Source organism: Lotus japonicus, chromosome 3 (genome assembly GCF_012489685.1).
Source record: "Lotus japonicus ecotype B-129 chromosome 3, LjGifu_v1.2".
NCBI lineage: Eukaryota > Viridiplantae > Streptophyta > Magnoliopsida > Fabales > Fabaceae > Lotus > Lotus japonicus.
Genome location: NC_080043.1, coordinates 3,072,875 through 3,086,268, shown reverse-complemented (window position 1 = coordinate 3,086,268; position 13,394 = coordinate 3,072,875). Strand labels below are relative to the sequence as shown.

At 40.7% G+C, this 13,394-nt stretch overlaps 1 protein-coding gene across 1 annotated transcript; it reads left to right on the top strand.

Moving 5' to 3' along the window:
- The first annotated feature begins 3,874 nt into the window (after nt 1-3,874).
- LOC130746779 (single myb histone 3-like) lies at nt 3,875-13,160 on the top strand. Its single transcript, XM_057599503.1, has 6 exons — nt 3,875-4,124; nt 4,281-4,486; nt 5,054-5,138; nt 5,946-6,035; nt 12,341-12,635; nt 12,734-13,160. Exons 1-6 carry the CDS (start codon nt 3,975-3,977, stop codon nt 12,763-12,765), a joined length of 858 nt encoding a protein of 285 aa, XP_057455486.1. The 5' UTR covers nt 3,875-3,974; the 3' UTR covers nt 12,766-13,160.
- Nucleotides 13,161-13,394: the final 234 nt, after the last annotated feature.

The window sequence follows — 13,394 nt, the reverse complement described above, 5'->3', positions numbered from 1 at the left end:
TGAGATTGATATCTCTATAAAACTCCTTGAAGATTGTAAGATGCCTAAATCACACAATTCATGTTCTCAACAATGAACAAATTACTAGATTGAGGCAATCTAGATGATTATTTTCTTAAGGACGGTCACAAAAATGACCCAACAAACTCATGCATATTTATGATGAGATATGAGATTGTTTATGTCATAATTAATGTTCATGACAATGATTTATTGAGACTCTAGAAGAGCTCACAAAAGCTGTAGATTTGCTAAGGAAAGAATTTGAGATAAAAGAGTTGAGAATGAAACTTTTGTCTAGCCTTATCAATTGAGTATCTAAAGGATGAGGTATTTATTTACCAAAGGACTTATAATGCAAAGGTACTAAAAGGATTCTATATGGACAAATCATGTCCACTGTGTACTCTATTGATTTTAAGGTCATTAAATGTAAATAAAGATCCTTTTAGACCTTGAGAAAAGAATGAAGAATTACTTGATCCTGAAGTACTATATCTTAGTGCTATCAAAGCATTATTGTATCTTGCTAGTCATACTCGACTTGATATATCATTTGTTATTAACTTATTAGCAAGATATAGTTCTTCACCTACACAAAGACATTGGAATGGAAAACAAGTGTTTCGTTATCTTAAAGGCACATTAGATATGAGTTTATTTTTTCCCTTTATGTCCAAGCTTAATCTAATTGGTTATGCAGATGCTGGATATTTGTCTAAATATCTCAAACAGGTTACTTGTTTACATGTGGAGGAACAACCATTTCATGGAGATCTGTGAAAGAAACTATGATAGCCACCTCAGCTAACCTTGCAGGAATATTAGCATTACATGAGGCAAGACGAGGATACGTTTGGCTGAGATTCGTGATTCAATGCGTACTTGATATTGGTGATTTGTCCTCTTGAAAGATGCCGCCAACAACTATATATGAAGATAATACTACATGCACTACTCAATCAAAAAGAAGGATACATCATGGGAGATGGACAAAGCAAATATCACCGGAGCTTTTCTTCACACATGATCTACAAAATAATGGTGACATAGACATCCAACAAATTCGCTCAAGTGATAATTTGACAGACTTATTTACGAAGACTCTTCCAACTACAACATATGAAAAGCTTGTGCAGAATGTGGGAGTTCGTCGGCCTAAAGATTTCAATTAAAATGCATTGTACTCTTTTTTCCTTAACCATGTTTTTTCCCATTGGGTTTTTCATGGTAGGGTTTTTAATGAGGCAATGTACAAAGACGAACTATAGAATGATGTACTCTTTTTCCTTCACTAGGTTTTTTATCCCACACCGGGTTTTCCTAGTAAGGTTTTAATGAGGCACATTCTTAAGGGATGGTCATCCAAGATGGAGTGTTATGAATATTTGGATGCTCATCAGAGTTAGGAGTCCATGGGTCAGGCCCACATGTATACTTGTTCAACACTCTAAACCTAATAGTATAAATACAAGGGAGTCTGCACCTAGCAGAGCATCCCATCACACTATTTCTCTATCTCTTGTTCCTCTATTCTTCTCTCTTATCTACTTGCTTACTCTTTATTCATAACAAACACGACTTATTTACTATATTGAGATGACCTGATCTACGTATGAAGTTGACTTTAAGACCTTATGAACAGCTCATATTAAGTGGTAAATGGCTGGCCACAATATACCATTCATTCCAATCGTGAGAATTGAACCCCGATCTCATAACTAAGGGGAAGTGAAATATTCACTACGATTATGAATATACATCTAAGGAATTGCTTCTAAAAAAAATCTAAGAAATTTTTATTTAATCATGTAATGGTCATTGGTCAATAAAAAAAATATTTAAGGTACCCTCGCTTTTCACGGGTTTATATCTAATTTAAATAATTTGGGAAATAATTTTATATGACGTATTACAAATATATACATCCATCTTGCACGATAAAGTAGAACAGAAACACAAGTCATTGTGCAGCTAGCAGTATTGATCATCATCCAGGCTCCAGTTTCAGACAACCGATTTTCCGCCATTTTTAAGATTGCTGAAAGTTGGTGCGGCGCCACCTTATAAAGATGTTTTTCATTTTACAAGAGAAAATAAAAATAAAACTATGACTAATAAGGAGATATAGTTAAGTTACTCTAGAAGTAACTCTTTCCAAAGTTGCTTCAGGTAATAACTGATTATAGAATATTAATTTGACAAATGTAACTATGAAATCAAAGTTCTTTTTTGCCTCGGAAAATAAACAAACAACAACAAAGAAGGCAGGAAACTAAAGCAAAGCCAGTTTCAAAAAAAAAGCAAAGCCAATCTATCCTTGAGCAGAATGAAATCAAAGTTTTAAATGAGTAAAGTTCATAAAATTTCAAAAAGTTCTATAATCATTTGATACTTCAACAATTTTAATTTGATGGTTAGTATCCATTTTGAAATTTAAGTAAGTATTGATTATAAGATTCCATGCCTACATACATAAGTTTGAAAAGAAAAAAATGAAAAACGATATTTTAAAAAGAAAAAATAAACAATCGGTCCACGAATGTGGAATAGGGGCTATGTAGTTGCGCTCCAAGCCTGCAAAGCGTGGTGGCCCGCGCAGCAACTTTCACGACGATATGTGCGATTGGATAGACAGTAGTGAAGGTGGCCTATGATTAGCATTTTGCAACAGCCGGTAAGGACTTTTAGTCATAGTGTTACTTAGCTTCCTCTTCTAAGGAAGATGGAGCTAAGAGAAAGGTGGATTAGAGGTTTGAGGATTTAGAGATTAGGTTGAGGTGGGGGGGGGGGGGGGGGGGGAGAGGAGATAAGGAGAGGTGAAGTTGAAGAAGATGGTGTAGTCATGCGGTAGAAGGAGACATTGTATTCGCAACAAAAGAAATCACTCTTATCCAAAACAAATAAGTGCACATTTTTAAACCTAATTTCTAATCATAGACTTCATATATGTACAATATGCTCAACCTCAGGCATGTTTTAGGCCATTCTCTACAAACTCGTCCAAGAATGCATTTCTATGCCTAAAACTCATAAACATTCCAAAAATCCAATGTACTAAGGTATAACCACACCACAACCCATCATTCTCATATGTGGTTCCCAGCTCCCACCAACTACAAGTCGTAGCCCAACAATCCTCATTGCGTCATATGTTGAAGTTGCACCGCTATGAGCTTGTCACGGCGGATTCATACCAACATTTGACCACCGTGTCCAACTTCTAACATCCAACAGAGTCTGTTGCAGATCATAGCTGATCTCCCCTACTTTTCGCTGAAGATAAATTGATTCCCCCAACTCCATTTCCACCAAAGAACGACCACTGGGATAATCTGTTGTTTTTGGGCTAGAAGCTTGTTGAACCAAGCCTTGAAAAAACTCATTTGTATCAAGAGACGACATGAAGTACCCGAACTGTAGTCGTGAGCGACGTGAATTCGGACAACCGCAAAACACATGGTTAACGTCTTCTTCCTCCACGTTGCACATAGAACAATTCAGAAATATCAGCTCAATTCTATTATCTATTACTTATGATTTTTATTTTTATTTTATGGTCATATTTTTTCTCATAATTACTCATCATTCTCAATTATTAGATCCGATGAAACCGACAAATCAAACCGAACTAAAGCAATTGGATCAATTTTTTTATTATTCAGTTCAAAACCGATCTAAACTAATAAAAACCAATGAAGATTGATTCGGTTCACGGTTTTAATAAAAAAAACCAATGAAACGATGATATATATATATTTATTTCCCCACCACCAAGTGTACACTTTCCTCTTCCTCCATTTCAGTTTGGTAAGTATTAATTAATTAATTGCTCAGAATTTGTTTTATTAGTATTAATTAGTCATAATTTTTATTCTGATTGGTCATTTGCAAAATTGTTAATTAAATTGAATAAAATCAGAATGAATTGAAAGTTGAATGGAAGCAGAGTGAGAGTGAGAGTGAGAGGAGAAATGGGAAATCAGAAGCAGAAATGGACGGCGGAGGAAGAAGACGCCCTCCACCGTGGCGTCCAGAAGTACGGCGCCGGCAAGTGGAAGAACATCCTCAAAGATCCGGAGTTCGCTCCTTCCCTCACCAGCCGTTCCAACATCGATCTCAAGGTCAGAACTTGTTTCCAATTTCTCTTAATCTTCTTTTAGGGTTAGGGTTAGGTTTAGGGTTTTGTTTTCCTTCAATCAATTTTTGAATTTTCAGGATAAATGGAGAAATTTAAATGTTGGGTTTTGTTATTCTTCAATCAATTTATGATTTTTCAGGATAAATGGCGGAATTTGAATGTTGTCACTGGTCAAGGCTCCAATATTAAGTCTAGGACTTCCAAGCCCAAACTAACAGCACCTTCAACTCCAGTTCCCAATCAGCAAAATGCTACTCCTTCTGTGCAAAATGTTGCTACTCCTAAGGTTCCAACTCCATCTCAAAATTCTGCTGAAAAGGATCACGAGGCCAAAGTTCCTCCGAGGTATGACCATTTCCCTTTCCCCACTCTCTATGTAACTTTGCAAATTCAGTATTGAACTGTTGTCCCAATTTTACATGGTAATGGATAAAAAGAGATTTTTTTTATGGGTAATAGAGATTAAAATTTATTTTGCAAATTAAGGGAGAATTGGCGGGACTGGAATTTCCCGGTAATGATGAGGATGCCATCCTGGCCTAGACGAGGAATTAAAGGGAGAATTATTTTACAAAAGCACCCAAACGCAAATAAGCGCCTCCTATGTCTGCCAAAGAAATAACCAGGGAAGAACTCACATGTTGAGCAGTGAGCGCTAAAGAGATGCCATGAAAATTTTCACGATTGACTGGCATTTCACTTTAAAACCCCGGAAATCCACAATGGAATGTAATGATACCAATTATTATATTTTGTGGCTTGGGGATGTAGTAAATATGATCTCGTGGAACTATTCATTTCATTCTTCCTTTACATAAGTTTTCTAATTGATTATCACAAGTTATTATAATCTATTGTCCTGTCAATCCCTTATTAAGAGGAATTCTGTACTCTTATTATTTCTTCTATCAGGTACAATGCAATGATATTTGAAGCTTTATCGTCGATCAAGGATGCTGATGGTTCTGATATGAATGCCATTGTTAGTTTCATCGAGGTCAGATGATTCTTTTTTGGGGGTTGGGGTTATATATTTGTTTATGTGGCAACACGCTATCATTATGATTTAATTATTGATTAAAAGACTTAAATATGAATGAATCAAATTGTGCTTAACGATCGTGGATGGAATTGTGGCTGTGCAATTAGGTTCTATGGCTCCCCATTGCTGTTTTGTGAGGTAGTACTAATAAACTAGTTTTTAGATGAGAATTATCCTTGTAACAGAGGACATCTTTGAATTTAAATATCCTAATGCCATCTGTATTTTAGATTTCACAATGTTGATATTTAGGGTTTAGTTTTTATGGGATACAATTGTAGTTATGGGATTTGAGCCTGTGAGCTCATGCACTTATCAATCTTTGTGGCGTGCCATTTGTATTTTACATTTGAGAATTTGAAATCAATTCATCATCTCAAAGGACCTTCCTGTATGTTTACCACTTTTGAATTGTATTCATTCTACTATGATCATTCAAAGCAATAAGCTCACTTTATTATTTCTTATAGTTATAGCTATTTTTATTCCAATTATGAGAAGTAAAAGTATTTGTCACATAGACTGATAATATTGGTTCGTTATGCTCATTTTAACTTGCCTTTTAGTCAAAAGTCAAAACAAATGGGTTTGTCTTACATTTTCCTTCTATCTGCGCTCAACCCTGCACTTTTCTTTTCGGAGTGTGGGTGGGAATGTAGTTGACTATGTAGCATCTATTTGTGCATAATTTCATCTTGATCTTTTAAGCTTTTATTTTAGAATTTGCAAGGAATAATGATTTATATTATATTTATACTGCAGCAAAAACACACAAACACACTTCATCAAAATTTCAGAAAGGCATTAGGTGCAAGGTTAAGGAAGCTTGTTCATCAGGGGAAGCTTGAAAAGGTAAATTAGTCGTCTATGATGCTTCTCTCGAAATATATGTAATAGCTTTTCATTTGTTATTTTAACTTTGAAGCTTTTCCTTTAAATCTAAAATCTGTGATATGTGCATTCCTTTATTTACTGATTCCCATTTTTCATGAATTATGGCATTGTTGCACCATAAAAGATACTTCTAAATTCTTTTTGTTTTTATCCTTATCACGTTACACTTGGCATTCGTTCTTGCTTGACGTAGGATGGTTGACATATTTTCTCTTTTTGAAGAGCAAGCATCTGCCCCCATTCCCCTCGTTTAATGCTCTTATTTTCTGTTTTGAATTATTTGTCATGGCTACTTCTCAGTTCTCTCCTGGGTTTTTTTAAGTGATTTTCGTTTTAAACATGCCTCTATTGGAACTTGTAAAGCTAATTTGTATTACTATTTACTAGTAATGCTTTGTTTTTCTTTGCTTAATTTTGTGGGTTCTATGAAGAGGAGCGCTTAACTTCCTCTTCTTTGTTTTCCTTTACTTCAACTGGATTAAAAAAATTATTTATCACTTGTTAAATTGTTGCTCTAGGATTGCAAGAGGCTTTATGTCGTCCTTTTCTCAGAGTCTCTATGTTAGGAACCTGAGTCCTAACAATGAGAATCCAGTAAGGAAAAAATGGAATGCAGACTAAAGATGATTGTTTATTACTTGTATTGGCAATTACACAGAAGGGGAATGGCTCCCTGTTCTGACAAGAGCAAGCTCCTAATAGGAAGCTCAGAGCTTCCTACCCATTTCTCAATTTAGCTAATGAAAGAGATAGCCTCTCTACCCTTCTAACAGCCTTCTTATAGACAGCTAATTACAATCATCAATTCCCCTTTCTCTCTCTATCCTATAGCTTCCCACCCATTTCTCAATTTAGCTAATGAAAGAGATAGCCTCTCTACCCTTCTAACAGCCTTCTTATAGACAGCTAATTACAATCATCAATTCCCCTTTCTCTCTCTATCCTATAGCTTCCCACCCATTTCTCAATTTAGCTAATGAAAGAGATAGCCTCTCTACCCTTCTAACAGCCTTCTTATAGACAGCTAATTACAATCATCAATTCCCCTTTCTCTCTCTATCCTATTCTGTTAGGGAATTAGTTACATCGAGATTCCCTTTCTCTCCTTTCCCCCTCCTAGAGTAGACTTTCCATATCTTGGGCCCCATCTGATCTTGCACCAAAGGCCCAACCCGATTAGCAGTCCTAACAATACTCCCTCCTGAAGGCTCAACCTTGTCCTCAAGGTTGAAAGTGGGGAACTGACTGCGAATGGTAACTTGATCTTCCCAGGTCGCTTCATCTATAGCTTTCCCTTGCCATTGGATCAACACCTGAGATACACTTTCACCTTGCCGGGAGATATCTCTATGAGCAAGCACAGCGAGAGGTTGGGACATAGGCAAATCCTCCCCATCTAAGTGTTCTGGTAACTCCGGTTCCACGGCATAGTTCCCAACGACTTTCTTCAACAGAGAAATATGAAAAACTGGGTGAACGCGCGAACCCTCTGGAAGTTGCAGGCAGTACGCCACCGCTCCAATTCGCACTGTGATGGGATAAGGACCAAAGTAACGCGCCGCCAGCTTGGCGGGCACGCGGTTGGCCACTGATAACTGGCGGTGAGCTCGCAGCTTTACAAACACCCATTCTCCTACCGCAAACTCTTGGTGACAACGCTTCGAATTTGCTTGGGCTCGCATACGGTCTTGAGCCAGGAGAAGATGCTGCTTGAGTTGGCGAAGAGCTTCGTCCCTGTCTTGCATCTCGCGTTGGACAACTTCCACCCTTGTTTCTCCAAGTACCCATCGTGTGATCACCGGTGGCTTGCGGCCGTACACCGCTTCGAAAGGGGTTTGCTGGGTGGCGGAGTGGTAGGTCGTGTTGAACCAGTATTCCGCCCAATGAAGCCAGGTGGCCCACGTCTTAGGTTGATCGGCGGCGAAGCAACCGAGATACGTCTCCAAGCAACGATTAACAATCTCCGTTTGTCCATCGGATTCCGGATGGTATGCGGAGCTCATTTTCAATTGAGTTCCCTGCAAACGAAACAATTCTTTTCAGAAGTGGCTAACAAACAAGGGGTCGCGATCGCTTATTATCGACGAAGGTATTCCATGTAGACGTATGACCTCCTTGGTGAAGTGTTCTGCCATGCTCCGAGCTGTGTATGGGTGCTTCAAAGGAATGAAATGCGATTACTTGGTGAGACGATCGACCACAACAAAGATGGCTTCAAAACCTTTTGATTTGGGCAGCCCCGTAATGAAATCAAGGGACACATCTTCCCGCACGCGTTCTGGAATGGGTAAAGGCTGAAGAAGGCCTGCTGGAGAGGAAGCTAGATACTTATGCCGCTGGCACACATCACACCCCTTCACAAATTCCTGAACGGAATTTTTCATTCCCCTCCAATACAGATTGGCTGCCAAGCGCCGAGAAGTCCGTAGAAACCCTGAGTGGCCTCCTTGAGGGGTGTTGTGAAATTCTTGTAACAACTTGGGAATGAGGGAGGAAGCACCAGAGATAACCAAACGATCTTGATAAAGCAGGATTCCTTGGTACAAACTATACCCTGGATGAGCTTGAGAGTCCTGTTTTATGTCTGTGATGATCTTGGAGAGTTGCGTGTCCCTCTGATTCTCCTCTGTGATCACGCCAAGGTCTTCCCACAAAGGATAGGAAACCATAGAGCGTATTTCTCCTGTGTCACAAACCCGCGACAGGGCATCAGCACCCTGATTCTGTTTCCCAGGCTTATAAACAATTTCGAAATTGTATCCTAACAGCTATGCAGCCCAGTTCTGTTGATCCCCAGTGACAATTTTTTGATGCAAAAATTCCTTGAGGCTCTTCTGATCTGTTGACACCACAAATTTTCGCCCAAGTAGATAAGGCCGCCAGTGTTGTATTGCTAAAGCAACAGCCATAAGCTCTTTCTCGTATGCCGATTTGGCTAAATTTCGTGGCCCAAGAGCTTTGCTAAAGTAGGCTACAAGGTGTTTTCCTTGCAGCAAAATGGCACCAATTCCTGCCCCTGAAGCGTCACATTCCAGGCGGAATTCCTGAGTGAAATCAGGCAACACTAAAATTGGGGCGGTGGTCAGCCTTTTCTTGAGTTCCTCAAAAGCCCTCTGCGCTTGTTCCCCCCACCCAAAAGCATCCTTCTTCGTGAGCTCTGTCAAAGGCTTCGCAATTTTACCATAGTCTTTGATAAACTTGCGATAGTAGCCTGTAAGTCCTAAGAATCCGCGTACACCTTTCACATTTTTGGGGACAGGCCACGATTCCACACTAGAAACCTTCTTAGGATCCACAACCACTCCTTGCTCCGAGATGAGATGTCCCAAGTATTCCACTGTTCTAGTAGCGAACTGACATTTCTTTTTGTTTGCCGTTAAGCTGTGATGTTGTAGCAACTTCAAGACTTGCTCTAACTGGCTCATATGTGATTCCCACGTCTTGCTATAAACAAGAATATCATCAAAAAATACCAGGACTCCTTTCCTCAACATGGGTCGGAACACTTCGTTCATAAGACTCTGAAACGTGGACGGTGCATTCTTCAAACCGAAAGGCATGACCATGTACTCGTAGTGTCCTTCATGAGTCCGGAACGCTGTCTTGTGGACGTCCTCTTCCTTGACCAGAACTTGATGATAACCTGGCTTCAAGTCAAGTTTGGAGAAGAAAATTGAACCATGGAGCTCGTCTATCCTCAATCACAGGAATTGGGAATTTATCAGGCACTGTTACTCTATTGAGAGCTCGATAATCCACGCACATTCGCCAAGTCTGATCTTTCTTCTTGACCAGAATCACGGGACTGGAATAAGCACTTGTGCTCTGCCTGATAATTCCTGAAGCCAACATCTCCCTCACCTGCTTCTCGATCTCATTTTTCTGGTGATAGGGATATCGATAGGGCCTCACATTTACGGGTCGTTGCCCCTCTTGAATCGTGATGGAGTGTTCTCTGCCTCTACCTGGGGGTAGCCCTTTCTTTTCCTGAAACACTTCATCGAATTTCTGCAGTAACCGAGTCAGCTCTTCCTCTTGGACCGGGGTAAGCTCCAATGTTTTTGATGGCATGGATCGTTCACTGTCTCTGGAACCCAGTAACCCAAGCTCTTTCTCTTTATTGACCGAAGAGAGAATGCTTTGAAGAGCCACGATTGTTTCCTTACTGGTGCGCATCCCCTGTAAGGTGATCCATTTCTGATTACTCCAAAAACTCATTGTTTGTGTGTGCCAGTTCACAATTGTATCTCCCAGGGTTTTCAGCCACTCCATTCCCAGGACAATATCAGGACCTCCAAGGTCAAACAATTGTGGTGAACAAATCAGACGATACCTATTGACATTAAGTTCCAAACCTGTGCATCGCCCTTGAGCTTGCGATTTGTAGCCATCCCCCATCTTCACCGTCATCCGAGGGGTATCTTCGATCTTCCACCCCATTCGCCGCACCAAATGGCAATCCACGAAATTGTGGGTGGCCCCGCTGTCGATGAGCACCAAAACAGGGACTCCATCAATGGTCCCTTGAAGCTTCATCGTCCGCGGAATGTCTCCAGGTTGTCCTCCCACGTCGCTTAAACTCATCAGGCTTAGTTCTCCGCCGCAATCGTCTTCTTCTTCCTTGACCTCCATGGCCAAAATTTTGCCGTCTTCATCCTCTTCATCGTCTTCCTCAAGGATGAGCAATCTCAAGTGCTTGTCGGGGAAAATGTGGTTGGGATGAAAAGGCCCTCCACATTTGAAACAAAGGCCTTTTTGCCTTCGTTCCATCAGTTGGGGGTATGTTAAGTGATTGAATCCGCGATCACGCGGCCCAGCCCGTCTCGCTTCTCCTGAATTTTTTGTTTGTTCCATGCGGACGTTGTTGGTCATGGGCCTGGTATTAGTTTGGCCCATATCCTTGTTTCCCCTGACCCAAACCCAGTCAGCCCCAGTACCCTTGTTTGCTCCACCGGTTCCGGTTCGGAAACCCGATCCACCGTATCGGTTGGCCCTTGCTTGACCCGACCTGCTATCTCCCATCACCTCCTTTTCCACTGCCCGAGTTACCACCAACAACCGAGCTCAATTCACTCCTCCCATGGCTACCAGGCTACGCACCTTGCCTCGGATGTCTTCCCTCAGCCCATGCAAGAAGTATCCCTGATATTGTTTTTCTGGCAATTTTGGGATCTGAGCGGTGAGGTACTCAAAATCTGTGATATACTCCTCTACCGTGCCGCGTTGCTCCAGGAGAGCGTCGCGTAACCGTTCCCACGTCAATTCCTCCTCCGATTCAAGCAGAGAATTGAAGAAATGGATGGTTCCCCCTTCCATGTTAAGCTGTGCCAAACCCACCTTAACATCTGATGACGTTTCCTGTACCCGGAAATATACCTCGGCGCGTGAGATCCAACCAGCTGGATCCTCGCCGTCAAACACCGGGAGCTCTACCTTCTTCACCGCTTGCCTGAACTCTGTGAGAGCATCGTCGTGCAGCTGACGTGACCCTCCTCTTTTTTCTCCAGCGGCTACCGGGGTTTGATTCCCAGAATCGTTCGCCAGAACTCCGTTTCCGTTGTCCTCTTCCGTTGCAATGGATTTCCCCATCGCTTTGTCTACCATCGCGGCTAGCATCGAAGGAAGATCCTTCACCGCCGTCGTGACCGCTGTTAGCGACGTGCGCATCGCCGCTAGCTCGCCCTCCAGCGCATCGATCTTGGACTCCATCTGGGTAACTGCAGCCTTCATCTTCCTAGGTGGCATTCACCGACTCTGATGAAACGATCCGGCAGATCGGACCAAATTGTTAGGAACCTGAGTCCTAACAATGAGAATCCAGTAAGGAAAAAATGGAATGCAGACTAAAGATGATTGTTTATTACTTGTATTGGCAATTACACAGAAGGGGAATGGCTCCCTGTTCTGACAAGAGCAAGCTCCTACCCATTTCTCAATTTAGCTAATGAAAGAGATAGCCTCTCTACCCTTCTAACAGCCTTCTTATAGACAGCTAATTACAATCATCAATTCCCCTTTCTCTCTCTATCCTATTCTGTTAGGGAATTAGTTACATCGAGATTCCCTTTCTCTCCTTCCCCCCTCCTAGAGTAGACTTTCCATATCTTGGGCCCCATCTGATCTTGCACCAAAGGCCCAACCCGATTAGCAGTCCTAACACTCTACATTATTGGAACATAAGCAAATATTTCCCATATTAAAGCTGAATGATCTTGAAACTTGAAGCTTGTTTTCTTATGTGAGTATTTTTACATCTCCTACAGGTACAAAATTGCTACAAGATTAAAAAGGACACCCCATCGGGACCAAGATTACCCTCTCCAAAATCACCTGTGCCAGAACAAAAGGATTTACGGCCACAACAATCCCCAACCTCTAGTTTTGTGACATGTAATGAGATAATAAAGGATGCCGCTGATACTGCAGCCTACAGAGTTGCTGACGCCGAGAACAAATCATTTTTGGCCGCTGAGGCAATGAGGGAGGTGGAGAGAATCTCAAGGCTGGCTGAAGATACTGTTTCAACGTTACAGCTTGTGAAAGAGATTTATGAAAAATGTACGACAGATAAGCAGCCCTAACTACACATCAATGTATTTTCTATTCGTAATTTTTAAGTAGAATAACCATTGTTATTTCGGTTCAATTGATGGCAGGTTCACGTGGTGAAATTGTCCTTTTGGCTTAAGTCGGTGAATGTGAGACGATATTGGATCCTGCATATAAATTCATCAATCCGGTGAATATTATTTGAGTAGCTCTCTATTTTTACACCTCTCCAACTGTATTGTACAGGTTAGTCTTTCTTGTGAAGCCATGTTTCTTTGAGGCTGGTACACCTTCCTTGGTCTCTAGATATTATCCATGGAAGCTGTCTTTCATTTGAGATTGCCACAAAGAAAAATGTCTTCTTTGATGTATACTTCCATATGGCTGCGGCTATTATAATTTTTACTGGTATATGTAAGTAGGAGCATATAAAGTTGTAAGTGTTTGTTTGGAAGATATATCAATTTATTTAAACAAATGTGATGGAATGCTGAGCTTCTCCAAAAATTTATTGAACTATTGTTTTTCAAATTATGAATTTGGACTTACCTAGTAAATTGAGTTTTATGTTGGCTGTGGTAAATTTAACTTACATGTGGGGATTCTAGAACTTTATGGTGGCGCCAATGTCAAAACTTAAGTAGTGTTTTAATCTTGAAGAGTGTAACCAACACTCACTTAACACTCTTTCCAGCACCCTCATTCATTTTTTCACACTGAGATCATTGGAATTCACAGTTTGAAATTTTAAAGCACCCAAACGTACAT

Coding starts and splice junctions, on each gene's coding strand:
- LOC130746779 (XM_057599503.1), top strand. CDS start 3,975: ATGGGAAATCAGAAGCAGAAATGGACGGCGGAGGAAGAAGACGCCCTC. Junction 4,487..5,053: donor GAGGCCAAAGTTCCTCCGAG/GTATGACCATTT, acceptor TTCTTCTATCAG/GTACAATGCAATGATATTTG. Junction 5,139..5,945: donor CCATTGTTAGTTTCATCGAG/GTCAGATGATTC, acceptor TTTATACTGCAG/CAAAAACACACAAACACACT.